Genomic DNA, 15,039 nt, shown 5'->3' on the forward strand with positions numbered 1-15,039 from the left:
TAGCAACCATATAAGTGCCTTTGAATGAGGATCACGTGGCGCCATGTGGGAAATGATCAACATACCAATTGTCGCGTGTTCAAAGAGAGGTGGTTTATGTTTTTGGCACGATGTCAGCGCACGCAAGTAGTGCATGTATAAGAGAACGTTGAAAAGAAGAAATCGAGCACTGCCGCATTGTTTCAGCGTGACTGCCATCAGTGCTCAGAGTAATCGTACACCCTATTCGCCTGCGAAAGAAGGCTGTGGAAGCTACTTCTCATTCTTATTTTCTGAATAGATGAAAGAAAGAAAAAAATATCAGCGCTGCCGCCCTTGCCCTCTCTCGAGCGCCCATTCGCAGAGGAGCCCTTTCGCTCCTTCCCAGCTCTGACTGGCTTCTAGAGCGCCGACACTCTTCTAAGCTTTCGCATCCCCTCTCTACCTTTACCACGTGACCAGCTTCCCACACTTTACACACATACAGTGTTTTACACTTTGCCACTCCTAATGCACGCATTAAAAGCACGCATACACAATATCTAAGTTACGTAACATTCATAACACGAATCGAATACTCGTTGCTCTATTTCCGAAGGAAGCGCGCTTTGCCTGCAGTTGAAACTGTTGTCAGAAGTCACTTGGTGATTTGGACAGAAAGAAACAGAGAAACGTTGACAGGGAGTAATCTAATTCCCCCAGATATCCCCAATACAGCCACTGTTCCTGCATATACATACACGAAAGGTGCGTGACGCTCGCAAATCGATTATCATCTCTAATAGCCAAAAATGCAGAATAGAAAAAAGACATTAAGCTGCTTGGCTGTGCGCACCTGCAATCACGTTATATGCGCGGAGTGTCTCTTCTTATGCAAAAAAAAAAAAGGGGGGGGGGGGGGGGGGGGCTTTCACTATGCCCCGCTGAGGTCTCGAGGTGAATGTATCGAGCGACGCCCACAATTACTGTTTTTTTTTTCTTTCGACAACACGAACTGCACACAGACCCCGAAAACACAAATAACGATGAAAAATCGCAGAAAGTAGTATTGCATGGAGCAGCTGTTAATCATGAAATGGTCTTCCATTGTCTTGTATACTGTCAGAGACGTCCTCTACCTTCACATCAACCCCACCAGCCCTTCTTCATTTTCCCGCGTAATGATGCTCCCACAGCTAAAGAAACATTACTGCCCATGACGGGCCCCTCCACAACTAAAAAAAAAGTGCGCACACATTTGTACTCCGCGTAAAGAGAAATGTATGAAACAAAAGACAAACCATGCAGTGCACAGCGTTCTGGTCAACGGTGAGTCCCAAAAGAATGAACTCTTCGCTCCAGAGGACGCAGTGAAAATTGGGTTTGGAAGGAAAGTAAGATAAGGTCAGGGCAGAGAACGCAGAGAATACCGCCGAGTTGCAGTGAGCGGGGTCAAAGTCGAGGATGAGCTGGTCGCGCAATGAACAACAAAAAGGCGGACGCACCCAGAATGATTGCTGCAGTGCTTCGACTTATCAGCCAGGGCAAGTTGCACCCGCGAGACTGGTTCCGCGGGATAGGCCAAACTGCAATCTCGTCCATTATGCCGAACGACTGGGATGTTGCGGGATGAACGCGCAATGGGAAAAGCGCTATTGCAGTTCAGCGCCAGAGAGATAACGCGCCGAAGTCGTCGTAAACCCGCCTCGCTGAGCTAATATTCTTACGCTATGCAACAAAAACTGAAAGGATGGAGAAACGGAACATGCGCGCCTTCGATTTGCTGTTTTGTCGTTGTAAGCAGCCCAACGGCTTTTATATGGGCCAAAGAGAAATCGTAGTTATCTGATGCAAGAAGTCTGAACTAGAGGGCAAGGTCGGGTTATTTCTGCATATCTTTTTTTGCAAGAGCATTTACGCTGTAGCTTCACGTAGAGCGTTCGCATAGACTAAACGAACACTGTTGGTGTGTTTCTCTGTACCTTTGGTATTCTACGGGTCGTCAGTGCCAGAAGAAGGATATGAAATGAACGGATTCGTATCTACTGTAGTCGAAATAAATCTCCTTCACAGAAAAAACGTCAGACATGTAATTTCTACCTGAAGAAGCGGCTACAGATTTGCAAGTCGTAATTTAGATCATTATCTCTCTTTTTTTTGTATTACTGCATCCATATTTAACCTGAAGAAAGAAAGGATACGTAGTTCAGTAGTCTGCCGGTAGGTGACGCGTCGGAGTGGTGGAGGTATAGACGGCATTGAATTAAAGTTTATTTTCTGTTGTTCTCTTTAAACAAACGTTTTTGCAGTCCGCTCTTACTAGTATATACATGCGAGCTGCCACCGCCACGAATTGAACCCGGGACCTTTTGGTCGTTGAGACGGCATAGTCGTTGAGTCACTGGGGCAGTGTTACATTATCGGATTATTTCAGGCCGCTCAATGTACTTATTAAAGTGAAACTTATTTTGCCTACTTTTGTATGTATGGCGTGGCTGCTTGGCTGTTGGGTTGGTCTTCGTCTCGGGGAATATATTTGTGGATATATATAAAAAAGGTATATGAAAGTTCCCGCGAAGGGACCCTTTTATGCTGACCATGTGTGCCCACCAATGTTTGGCGTAAGCAAAAAATAGCTTGCTGCATAAAAACTTAACCCATAATGTCGACTCAGAGGCATCCCTAAATCCAACATGTCAATGGAATGCTGAAATTTATTGAATGTATTCTTTGATCTACTTTATTTTCATTGATTGAGCCGCTCAATGTGTATCTGTGGGTGTTTGGCCGCCCTTGGCCGATCCTCGGGAATGGACATGTCCCACTACAGTTCCCACCTCAAATTCACGAAACCAATCAAAACCAAAGCAGTCTTTATATAGCATCAAAAATCGTCATAAATCAACCAATAATCGCCAATAAACAAAGTTTCACTTCTCTCATTCCAACATGTGAGTTCGATCTTCAACATCTTTTTTTGTCACCATTACTAACAGCGTTTCACTTGCCAAAGGCACAGCTTCGACTTTCAGAGACATCGTAGTGGGTGACCACGGAGTGATTTTGACCACCTTAGATTTCCTATTTTGGATGTAAAGATCAACACTAATGGCACATTCGGCATGGCCCACATAGTAAACCACCCCCGCATAGCGCGCTCCCGTGGGGCGGGTTATATTTGCCTGGTCCAAATTCCGCGCGCAAAAGACGATCGCCTGATCTATTTAGAGCGCCGCACATTTATTGTAACCTGGCTGTGTTCTGTATTTTGTCCCTTGAGTTCTTGCCGACAATGAATAAACTAGGCTCGAATACATGCTGTCAAAATCTGGGACGTCACGGCAGGATGATGCTAAAGTTCAGGGCGGCGTCGTCACTAGTCTGCCCTTCAATATACCCCCTGTTAGAAAACTTCCAAAACTGGTCTTCATTTCTATTTTTATGGCATTCAAACTGAATAAATAGATGTTATTGAGTCTAGTTACCTTTGCTCAGGACAGACATAGCCTTAGAAGAAATTCTATGTACACGCACAGTCCCCTGGCTGTGTTTGGCAACGCACTGTTCGGCTTCATGGCCCATTTAATCACATGTTAGGCGAGTCACCTGATCGATGCAAACTGCGAGCAGAGAGAATTAACATCATGTATGCGTTAGTCTAGGTGAAAACACTTAGTGAGACATGGAACATGTTTAACCAAGTGAATGGTGACGAAGCATTATTGACAATCCATGTGTTTGAATGGGACCAAAGTCTTCGGTAGGGCAGACACACGACGCAAGGCTAAACCAGAGTCGGTTATCTGTCAACGCCAAATTCCGCCTCAAATGTGGAACCTGGGAGGCAGTTAGTGCACAACAATTTGTACGCTAACACTGACAATTTGTACACTATGAGGCAGTTAGTGTACAATAACCCAAAGACACCAGACAAACATTTGCTGCTGATAGTTTATGAAGGCCGAGAAGTCATCCCACCTTTGTGGTAAGCGTCACTGCCGGAGATCAAAGTTGTACATTATGGCAAACTGGGCCAATTGAGGTGGATTCAATGTCAGGAAATTGTGCAGGTCTAAAGACAACTTGTAAACATAGGACCAGAACTTACTGTCTACTACAATGGTTTCGTTAGAAGACTGACATTTATGTGAACCAGAATGTGTGTGCATGTCATATGACTAAATGGTGGGGCCATGGCTCACTTTCCTCAAAAAAAGTCGGGCGACCACCCTGCATAACAAAGACGATGTTGATCGCGTTTTTTTTTTTTTTGTGCTATAGAGGCTTGTGCAGCATAAATATGTTCCTGAAGGACAAACAATAGTTCTTAATTTTCATGTTGACTGCCCAAATACCTGCGCAAAGAGATTTGGCGGCGCCTTCCTGATTTGTCGTTACCTCACAAGCAGTTCTTGTTGCTCCACAAGACGAGGCTCTACGCTTCGGTGCCAGCCCAGAAATATCTTAAATACGAAAGTCCAACGTCACCACATCATTCATATTAAGCAGACCTGTCGCCATGTAATTTCCTTTTTGTTTGGCCTTGTGAAATGCCTGCCGAAAGGAAAACATCGCGAAAACTTTGCGGCAACCCAAACTGCTGTGACTAATGTGCTGAAGAGCATCCCGGAAGAAGCATTACTTACATGTTTTCTTCATCCCGAGAAACAGTGGTAACTGCACGTAATAAGCCGAGGGGGACTACTTTGATAATACTCGAAGTGACTAGTTTTCAAGTTAATTAAATGATGTTTTACGAGGATTCAATCTGGGAACCTTTTCATGAAAGGCTGTATATCTTTTCTGGCTTACAAAGCCTCCGCTCAGACCAAGGGTAACCGTCACGCTATGGTGCTATTGCAGATGCCTCAACAACGCATTCACCTCAATAGTCGCCTGTACTATGGGTCCCTTAACGTGCGTTTAAATTTCTGAGCACAAGGGCTTTTGTATTCATCTGCCATTTGAATAGCGGCCTCCGCTGCAACGAACCTAACCGGGGACTTCCTGCTCCGGAGCAGATCACCAGAGCCATGGACCATTGCATAGACCATGCCATAGACCATGCCGCTCTGTGATTATCCAATACCCTTGGCCAACTCGCAACAACGCTATCACCGACCATCATCGTCCATAACGGTATCCTTCGTCAGAAAATCAAGCAATTGCCACATCGACAAAGACGTAATTATTTATAGCTTAGTTATGTAAAAATTAAGCCTAACCAGCTGATTAAGTTTAACAAGCTGTTTAATAACAAGGGCCTTCCTTTCACGTTCTTACGCAAATTCTGACCCCGTCTCAGCTTCATGATATGCCCTATGCACTCAGTACTTCGTTTAATACTTGAGTGGATAGTCTGAATGCTCCACTCCCCCTACCCCCCACCCCCCCACCCCCATTGCTCTCTTCCTTCGTTTCACGCCATTAATCCAATAGGCTCACGAGATGCACCATGACAGCATCTTGTTCAGAAACAGTGTCCACTCAAATGGCGAAAGTCGCTGCGGTTGAACAAAAATTTCTTTTAAAAGGTCGCGATTTTGCTTGCATCGACGGACGAATGTCCCGTTGCTCGTCTGTTGAATCGGCGACGCTGCGCGAAGTCACGTAGGCTAGCGTGCCGACCGTGCCGAGGCGTGTCCCCACATTAGCGCTCACTCACCGATCGCAGCGGCCGTGGCAGCGAGCAGCAGAAAGCAGAGCGGGGTCGTCGGGCGCTGCGTCATGGTCGGCGGTTGGACGCTCGTCTGTTAAGGCGGTGGTGGATAGCCTGGGCAACCTTGCTTCGTGAGTCTAGGCTAACTGGGTTGGGCCTCCCCTATATAGCACTGGGCGCCCATTCGGCAAACTCTCAAACAGGTCGCCGCTTCTTTTCTCGCTTTCTCCCTCTCTCGTCATGCACACCTCCTCTGTTCTCTCGCCAGCGTTGTTAGCCCTTCTCACCCCTTTCGTCGGCCACGTCGCGAGAACGCGCGGGCACCTGGACAGCCAGTAGATGTGCGGCCCGAGAGAGAGACAGTCAAAATCCGAGAAAGAAGAATGGCCGCCGCGCGTATTGTTTACTTCTTTTTCCTTTGCTTTCTCTTTTTTTTTACCTATCGCTTCTCCGACCGCATCCATAACGCTCTTCCACGCTCGCCCACTCCTCTGGCGTAAGGGCGCCCCGTGCAAACGGCGATGATGACGGCTGGCCGCGACGCATCAGCTGGGCGTGGGTTCGTCTTGGCGCCGGGTCTTGATGACCAGAGGCCGTTTCAATGCGATTAATTGTAGGTGTAGAGTCGGCTACGCAGGTGGACGTGGGGGCCTGCGCACAAGTGGACCGTGCCAGGCCTGACTTTCTCCCTCGAACATTCCCCCCCCCCCTCAAGCTTTAGATGCACCTCCTACTACTTTGCCCGCCGTCTTCTCCCGACTCTGCCGGAAGTCGTCATCGTCAGCTCTCGAAGAGTCGGAGAGGGCCGAACGGCACGATGCTTTTTCGCAGCACGCGCGCACTCGCTGCGGCGTCGTATATGCGTCTGTACACTTCTTCCGGCGCAGTTAGCATTCGCGGAAAGCACCGGCTTTCAAGGCGAGGCCATCGCGAGTAATCCTGAGTGGCAGAAATGTGGCGCGGTCCAATGTACTGCGGCAGACGGTGAGAAGAGGCGTCACGTGAATCGGCGTACGTCTGTCATCGATCCTTCTGCTCCTTCACAAGCCGAATTTTCTTCCTGCGTATACGTGCAACTCAATCGGATCACCGCACGTGTGATTACATCAATAGCCTTAGTCAAACGTTACAATCTTTGACAGCAGCTGAAGTCGCGCAAGAAGCTAGAAGACCTTTGGCTAGGCGGTTTTGCGTAAACAGTGATCTCTTGTGAACAGCCACACCTGACAAATGTGCACGTGCCCTTGCACTGCGCAGTTTCTCCCATCACTGGGGTGCACCTCAGTCGCCAAACTGCTGTGGAACTTCTCTTATCTTCTCAAGCTGCCTGTACAACACATGACTGTAGATCGTCCAAGGTGCCTGCTTGAGCTCCCCTGCAGAAGAACGCTGAAGTGTGGACGTAAAGTTCTTCACCTGGCTCTACGTCAGTTGCGACATTGTTGTTAAGGACGCTTGTTATGGCTTTGCTTCAATAAACGTTTGCATGAACGAAGGTATTCCTACCTACTTTGCTTAAAGGCGCTGCTCACAAAGTGTCCATTACGACCTTCGGCGAGGGGTGGTTTAGAGATTTGCCAGGGGCCATAAACGCTCAAAGTGACAGGAGAAATGCATAATCAGCGTCGTAAGCCGCATACCGTTGAAAGTGACGTTGCTGGCGACGTTCCGCAATACATGTCTTTGAGCTCTGAGGACGTAATGTTTTGTTCCTAGAGAAAAAAAACAAGATTGCTTATTCATGAACATGCCAAGAACTTGCAATACATTGTAGGACTTATCCATGGATTAAAGTGCAGTTGAAGCCACCGCACAAAGTCGATAATATTTTATTCAAAAGCAGTGGCATAACCGGCGAGCCCCGAAAATAGTGCCATTTGTCAATTTTGAAGATATTGAATTATTTGTGAATTTTGAAGAATTTTGTTTTAATGTAATGTCATTCGTATCGCAAAGGCGACTTCAATATTTTATTCTGGCAGAATTTGTTGCGTTGACGAAGACGAAACTCCACAAGCTGTGATAAACGAGGCAACTTTATATCAGAGATTGTCGTCAAACATGACTTTTATCATGACATCTGAAGAGTTAAATTAGTTTCACTCGAATGCGGCGTTTATTTTATTCGCGTTCAATCTCAGTCTTTCTATTCTTGTTTGGGCACGCGCAGGCACGCTCAAGCACACAACGCGAGAGCGAGGAACGCGGGGATACGCTACAAATTAATTTATTTATTCATTTATTTATTTATTTATTTATTTATTTAATTATTTATTTATTTATTTATTACCAAGACAAGCATAAGCTGAAACACAACTGTAACAGAGTTGCGCTGTACGTCAAGTTTTTTACATTGTCAGAACAACGGTATAAGAAAGCAGATAAGGCTTTGGAAGAAAACATAAGCATTACAGATAAATTTGACATTGCCAAAGCATGAAATAGTGAAATGAGGCATCGGCGCCAAACAGTATTTAAAAAAAATGTCAACCAAAGAAAAAAGAACGTTCTCGCAATATTGCACTTGTAAGGCAGGCATTCGTGAACGGGCATTGTCGCAAGTGGCTGCACGCTACCCGCCATCTCTACCGCTGCTATTCAGCGGCCCTGCACCTCCCCTCCAGTGAGCGGTGACAAACGAGGAAGACAACAGCAAACAACGTCATCGTCGTTGCAGACGTGCGCAGCGATTTTTCTGCCAGCAAATGGTTCTGTCGTGATCCCAGCCCGCATCGGTACAGGCTGCAAGCCTTCCCTGTCGTACCCCTCTGTACTTGCTGCGTCAAAGGTCCTTGGGCCTAAACTCCGAAATAGAAGGGGCAACGACCTCGGCACGCCATTAGCATTTTGCTTCCTCCGATCATTCTCTTCTTTTGTTGCGTGTGCGGACATCGCTGCGAGCCGGCTCTCGATTTTGAAGGGCCATAGAAAAAAAGAAAAAAAAACAATTTTCATTTGAGCCTTTTTTGAGCAAGCAATTCTTTGTTCTACACTTTGGATGGTGAAGAAATTCGACCTTGGCATTGTTATAATCAATATCGAAATGCGTTGAACGCGCTGCCGCGCGGCAGCAGATTTAATCAGTGTTGTGAAACTGTGCACTGGGTTTTTGCAATGGCTCATGTGTTGTAACAGACTTCGTGCTCCTTGTGGCAGATTGCGAGGCAAGGCTCGTTCGGTCGATGCTCTTAAAATTACTCTAGCTAGAAAAATAGCTCCAAATTAAGTTTATTGCGAAGCGCAAGGCGCTTGGACTTCCATATGTAATATGCTGCGGTGTCTGCGTGCAGTTGGGCAACGCTTCAAAAAAAGAAAAAAGAAGGAAGATGACCTAACCTTGTATGGAGTTACAATGGTTTTGATACTTTTGGTGCTTCCGACACGTGAATGGCCGTGTCAATAATGCTCTCCTCCTGCGCCCTCTCGTTGACCGAACGAATATGAACAGAAAAAGAAGCCTTATTCTTCCATAATTTCGAAGTAACGTACGCTCAACACTTCTGCGCGCTTTTCTTCGTATGTCTTTCTTATTCGAAAGTTTGCCCTGCAACTCGACCCGTTCTTTTTGTTTCTTTTCCTCTTTTTTCTTTAGCAGAAATGGCATGAATCGGTCAGTGAACGAGGTCAATTGTATTACCCTTCAAAAAAAGGCCCCCGCACAACCTAAGAACTGAACTCCAACAGATAGACTTTCACGGGCTCATCGATTTTTTGGGACTCTTTCGCAATAAAAGGGGAAAAGTGGCAGGCGAAGAAGGGCTACCAGTCTATTTAATCAAAGATGGAGGAGACATATTGCTTGAAAAACTGCCGGCCCTTTATACGAACTGTCTATTGACTTCAGGGGTCCCAGAGAACTTGAAGAATGCCAACATTACACTAATCCACAAAATGGGAGACAGTAAATAACTGAAAAATTATGGACCGATTAGCTTATTTCCAGTATTATATAAAATTTTCACCAAGATAATCTTCAATAGAATAAGGATAACAGTGGACTTCAGTCAACCAAGGGAACATGCTGGTTTCCGAAATGGATACTTTACAATGAATCACATCCATGTGATCAATCAGTTAATAAAAAATCCGCAGAGCACAATCAGCCTCTCTATATGCCTTTCATAGAGTGCGAAAAGCCATTTGATAAAGTAGACATACCATCAGTCATAGAGGCATTACCTAATCAAGAAGTACCGGACGATTACGTAATTATCTTGGAAATATTTACAGAGATTCCACAGCTACCTTAATTCTGCACAAGAAAAGCAGCTAAATACCTGTAAAAAAGATCTCAGACAAGGAGACACAATCTCGTCAATGCTATTCGCCGCGTGCTTGGAAGAAGTATTCAAGCTATTAAACTGGGAAGGATTAGGAGTAAGGATCAACGGCGAATCTCAGCAACCTTTCATTTTGCAGATGACAGTTCCCTGTTCAGCAACACTGGGGACGAGTTACAACAAATGATTGACGACCTTAACAGAGAGAGTTTAAGAGTGGGGTTGAAGATTAATATGCCGAAGACAAAGACAATGTTCAATAGCCGGGCAAGGGAACAAGAGTTCACGATCGCCAATCAACCTCTACAGTCTGTGAAGGAGTAGGTTTACTTAGGTCAATTACTCAGAGGGTACCCTGATCATGAGAAGGAAGATTACAGATGAATAAAAATGGATTGGAGTGCATTCGGCACACATTATCAGATCCTGGCTGGATGCTTACCATCATCATTAAAAAGAAAAGTATACAATCAGTGCATTATACCGGTGCTGATATATGGGGCAGAAGCTTGGAGACTGACAAAGAAGCTCGAAAACAAGGACCGCACAAAGAGCGATGGAACGAAGAATGTTAGGCGTAACGTGAAGAGACAGGAAGGGAGCTATGTGGATCAGACAGCAAACAGGGATAGCCAATATTCTAATTGACATTAAGAGAAAGAAATGGAGCTGGACAAGTCAGGTAATGTGTAGGTTAGATAACCGGTGGGCCATTAGGGTTACGGAATGGGTACCAAGAGAAGGGAAGCGCAGTAGAGGGCGGCAGAAGACTAGGTGGTGCGAAGAAATTAGGAAATTTGCGGGTGCTAGTTGGAATTGGTTGGCGCAGAAGAGGGGTAATTGGAGATCACAGGGAGAGGCCTTCGTCCTGCAGTGGACATAAAACATGATGATGATGATGATGATGATGATGATGATGATGATGATGATGAGATATTACTACGATGGGGCGCGTTTATTTGAAGATTATTTGATGAAAAGGGATCACGCCGACACCGAGCCTCTGCAAAGACAAGCGCACTTCGTTTTCCTCTTCCGCCATTCTGTCTGTAGCTTTAGCGTAACACTCCTCCCTTCACAGACGAAGGTCGCTGGGCGAGTAATTGTTACGTCCACTCGGAGTTACGGGATGACAGTGTTTCAGGCGGGCGACATGAACCAGCGTTGTCTTCTTAGACCGGTAGCCATTAGAAACCAGACGAGTAATCGAATCGGTCGCGTCACTTTGGCGATTGGTGATGATGAAAGGCATGGTGTAACGAGCAGGAAACTTCTGGCACAGGCCGCGCTTGCGAAGTGGTGTCCAAAGCCATACTATGTCCCCTTTTTCGTAGAACAGATTCTTATGGCGTGAATCGTAGCTGATCTTGGAGCGGTGCTGAGATGCCAACGTACGGAGCTGAGCTATGCCGTGTACTTCCTCAGCGTGGCCGAGAATCTGGGCAATGGAAGAGTCCGCATGAGGAGTGAAATGTAAAATGGTGTCAAGGAAGCTGCGGGGTTGCCTGACATAAAGTAGATAGAAAGGACTGTAGCCGACCGTTTCATGCTTTGCAGTTTTGTAGGCGTATGTGATAAAAGGTTAGATATCATCCCAATTTTTATGCCTTGAATCGACGTACATCGAAAGCATGTTGGTCAAAGTTCTATTAGTGCGCTCGATGAGACCAGTTGTCTGCGGGTAATACGGGGTCGCATGGCGAAACTGGCAAGAACAGAGACGCAACAGCTCTTCGACTACGTCGGCCACGAACTGGCGACCACGATCACTCACAATAACATGAGAGGGTCCATGACGCAGTAAAACGGAGGACAGGAGGAAGCTCGAAACATCAAGAGCCGTGGCCGTTGGCATCACTGCGGTTTCAGCATAACGCGTCATATTGTCGGCGCAGACAATATCCAATGGTTGTCGTTTGTTGAGCGCTGGAATGGACCGAGAAGGTCCACTCCAGCGTGAACGTGTACGTGTTGGTTGCGTGAACGTGTACGAACGTTTATACTGACAAGGACGTATGACAAGTCCATTGTGTAGGTCTTGTGGCTGCTGCGAGGCACTTCAGCACCTTATATTTGAATCTCCCGCTTTCAGTGCGCAGCGCATGTCGCTAGTGAGAAACTATCTCCTTGGCCTGCGGTGTGCGACGCTCGAGGAATGTTTATACTCCAGTGGTTGTGCGTCTAAGCGTGATCAGGCCCATCGCGCCCTACTTACCTTTCTAGAGTTAACTCATTTAGGTTCACGTTTGTAGCGTGAACATTATACATTATGTAGTAGCGTGACCTTTAGTGACCGGCCTTACTGTGTGTGATCTGCACTGTGTTCTACTTTAGTCTTTAGATTTGTCCTGTTGCTCTTCCTTTCCTAGTTTCTCCCCTCCTTCCTATCTTCCATTTATATGTTGCTGTCACCTCCCCTCAAAAGAGTAGGCAGGCGCTGTGCCCCTTCCGGTGGCAGTTGCCAGCCTGCTCCTGGTGGTGGTGGTGAAAAACGTTTATTGGTGAGAAGGCCAAAAGTAAAAGCAAATAAAAAAATTAAAAAGCAGCGTTGTGGGCGGCCTTCAGGCTGCCGGTTGTGGCGTCCAGGCCATGCCTAGTCGCGACGTCCTCCGCCCAGTTCACCAGCCGGAGTTGGATATCCGGCTCGGTGCTGGACAAAGCAGCCTCCCACTGCTGCGGATTGCTTAGGCGCCAAGAGGCAGGGGGCAAGTGTGCCGGACAGGAGAATAGGACGTGAACGTAATCGGCGCGGGAGCCGTCACATAAGCGGCAAGCCGGCGAGTGCGTCCCGGGGTGGAAGAGGGCAAGACGTGCGGGAGTAAGATAGGTATGGGCCTGAAGGTGGCGCCATAAGTGTTGGTGGGGCTGGGAAAGGGATTGGTGCGGAGGGGGGAAGGTGAGACGAGAGAGGCGATAGTGCTGCGTGATATCGCGGTACGTGAGGAGCGCGTCGCGCGTATCCATTCCCGGCGGGGACGGGCTTGCTCGGTCAGTCGGAACACCACGCGCGCTCGTCGAGGTCAGACGTGCCTAAACACTGCTCCACAGCACGTACGTCGGCCCGAACCGCCGCCCCCAGCCGGGGGCCCCCGAGGCACCGCGAGCGGCACGGCTCGCCCCGACACCCCGACGACTCCGGCTCCCCAGCTCCGGAGAGACGCTCAGCCGTCGAGCTAAGCCTCACTCGGACTCCGCCGGCGACGCCAGCCGTTAACATGGAAGTAACGGTTGAAGGCCACACCGTAACCGCACAAGAGCTCCAGTCAGACGATTGGACACCAGTTCTATATAAAGCCTATGCCTCCCGACCGGCCAATTCGTCGAAACCACCTCAACGCTCAGACAACGCTACCTCCGAGGCAGCAAACCCGAACGCCAGAAACGCGGCGCCCGACGCAGCAGCCGCAACTAGCAGCAGCAAGACGCAGGCCCGCCTACCACCTGCGACCAAGGAGGCTCGCCTCACAGTGCAACGCAGCAAGCAACTGCCGCCACTCCCACCCAACGCTATTAGAGTGGTCGTTCGCCCGCGAGGTGAAGTACGACTCCTAGACATCCCACCACCTCGACTCAGTAAGGCAGTGCAAACCCAGCTCCAAATCACTCTACCGGACGACTTCTGCCTTCGCATCCACCCGACCAACAATACTTTCACCATGGCAACAACACATTTCCCAACAGCCGAGACTCTGAAGACGCTGACCTCCCTCACCATTGGAGACCGAACCTACCCGTGCGCAGCTTACGTGGCAGCCCCACCGGGGGCTACCAGAGGAGTCATCACAAACGCCTATGACGACGAGACCCCAACGCAACTCTACCAAGACCTGGTCAGAAGAAATCCAGAGCACACCATATTAGCAGCCCGACGCATGGGAAAGACGCACTCCGTCTTAATCACCTTCGACGCAAGCGCAGTACCGAACTCCATCAAATACATGGGAGCCATCCACCGCTGCACCCAATACCGCGGCAGTCCGGAAGCCTGCACAAATTGCAGACAACCGGGTCACCGTCATGACGTATGCCCAAGCCCCAAGACCAATCTTTGTCCCCGCTGTGGAATACAACATCCGCAACAAGAACCTCCTTGCACGCCTAATTGCATTCTGTGCGAGGGCCCTCATCTTACCGGCACGGAATCCTGCAAGGGACGAAACCTTCACCAGACACGGAAACAGCCGAGCCACCCACAAACGCGGCATCAAGAATTGATCACATCCGGGGACAATTTTCCCCAGTTGTCGCCCAACCAACACAAGCAAGCCTGGACAGCGCCGTTGAAGCAAGCCTGGGACACTCCCCTCTCTTCTCACAAGCACATGCCATCCATGACAGCGACTCCCAATCTACAACACGCCCTTGCAAAATCCCAGGAGGAGGCAGTGGCGGCCAAAGCAGAAGCTACAGCAGCCCGGAAAGAAGCCGCCGCCCTTCATCAACATATCGCCAAACTGGAAACCCAGATAAGTGCTCTTGCCTCTGGATCTCCCATTCCACCTGCCCCCGCTCCTGCCGCATCCCAGCCTCCCACCCCCAACCCACCCATCGCCCATACCTTATCCAATCACTCCAACCCTACTTCCTCTCCTGATTTGCTAGCAATGGAAGCTGACACCGAACCCTCCGCAAATTCAACTCCATGCACAGCACCCACTCCCTCCACCGCTACCTTACGAGACGACATCCCAACCCTGCTTGAGTCCTTCGCTGCTCGCTTTGAGGCAAAATTGCAGGCCGCTATTACTCACATCAACCAGGAATGTGCAACCCTCAAAAACGCGGTAATCCACATAACACAAGACAATACTGCTTTTAAGCAACGATTAGACGTGCTAACCCAATGCTTCTCTGACCGATGTAGCGATCTTGAGTCCCAGCTCAATTCTTACTCAATCGCCCTCCCGAAGCGGGACCCCACCCCAAATAGACGCAAGAAGGCTAAAGCAACAGAGGGAAACGACAACCCTACGCTTGTCATAGCTCACGACCCTCACCCCCCTGTTATTCCTTCCCCTGCTATCGACTCTCATGATGGCAGCTCCAAACCATAATCTTACACTCTGGCAGTGGAACTGCCGGGGCTTTCGCCAGAAGCGTCATGTGGTCCACCAACTGCTGTCCTGCGCAACGGGGCCCGAC

The 15,039-nt window shown here is 48.4% G+C and overlaps 1 protein-coding gene across 1 annotated transcript in view; it reads right to left on the reverse strand.

Moving 5' to 3' along the window:
• The window catches only part of LOC126537495 (uncharacterized), a 46,003-nt gene extending 40,223 nt beyond the window's left edge, over window positions 1–5,780 (reverse strand). Inside the window, exon 1 of the mRNA XM_050184521.3 lies at window positions 5,624–5,780. Coding sequence (XP_050040478.1) covers window positions 5,624–5,687 — 64 coding nt within the window. The 5' untranslated portion in view covers window positions 5,688–5,780. The remainder of the gene's footprint in view (window positions 1–5,623) is intronic.
• Between the last annotated feature and the right edge of the window lie 9,259 nt (window positions 5,781–15,039).

Source organism: Dermacentor andersoni, chromosome 4 (genome assembly GCF_023375885.2).
Source record: "Dermacentor andersoni chromosome 4, qqDerAnde1_hic_scaffold, whole genome shotgun sequence".
Taxonomy (NCBI): domain Eukaryota; kingdom Metazoa; phylum Arthropoda; class Arachnida; order Ixodida; family Ixodidae; genus Dermacentor; species Dermacentor andersoni.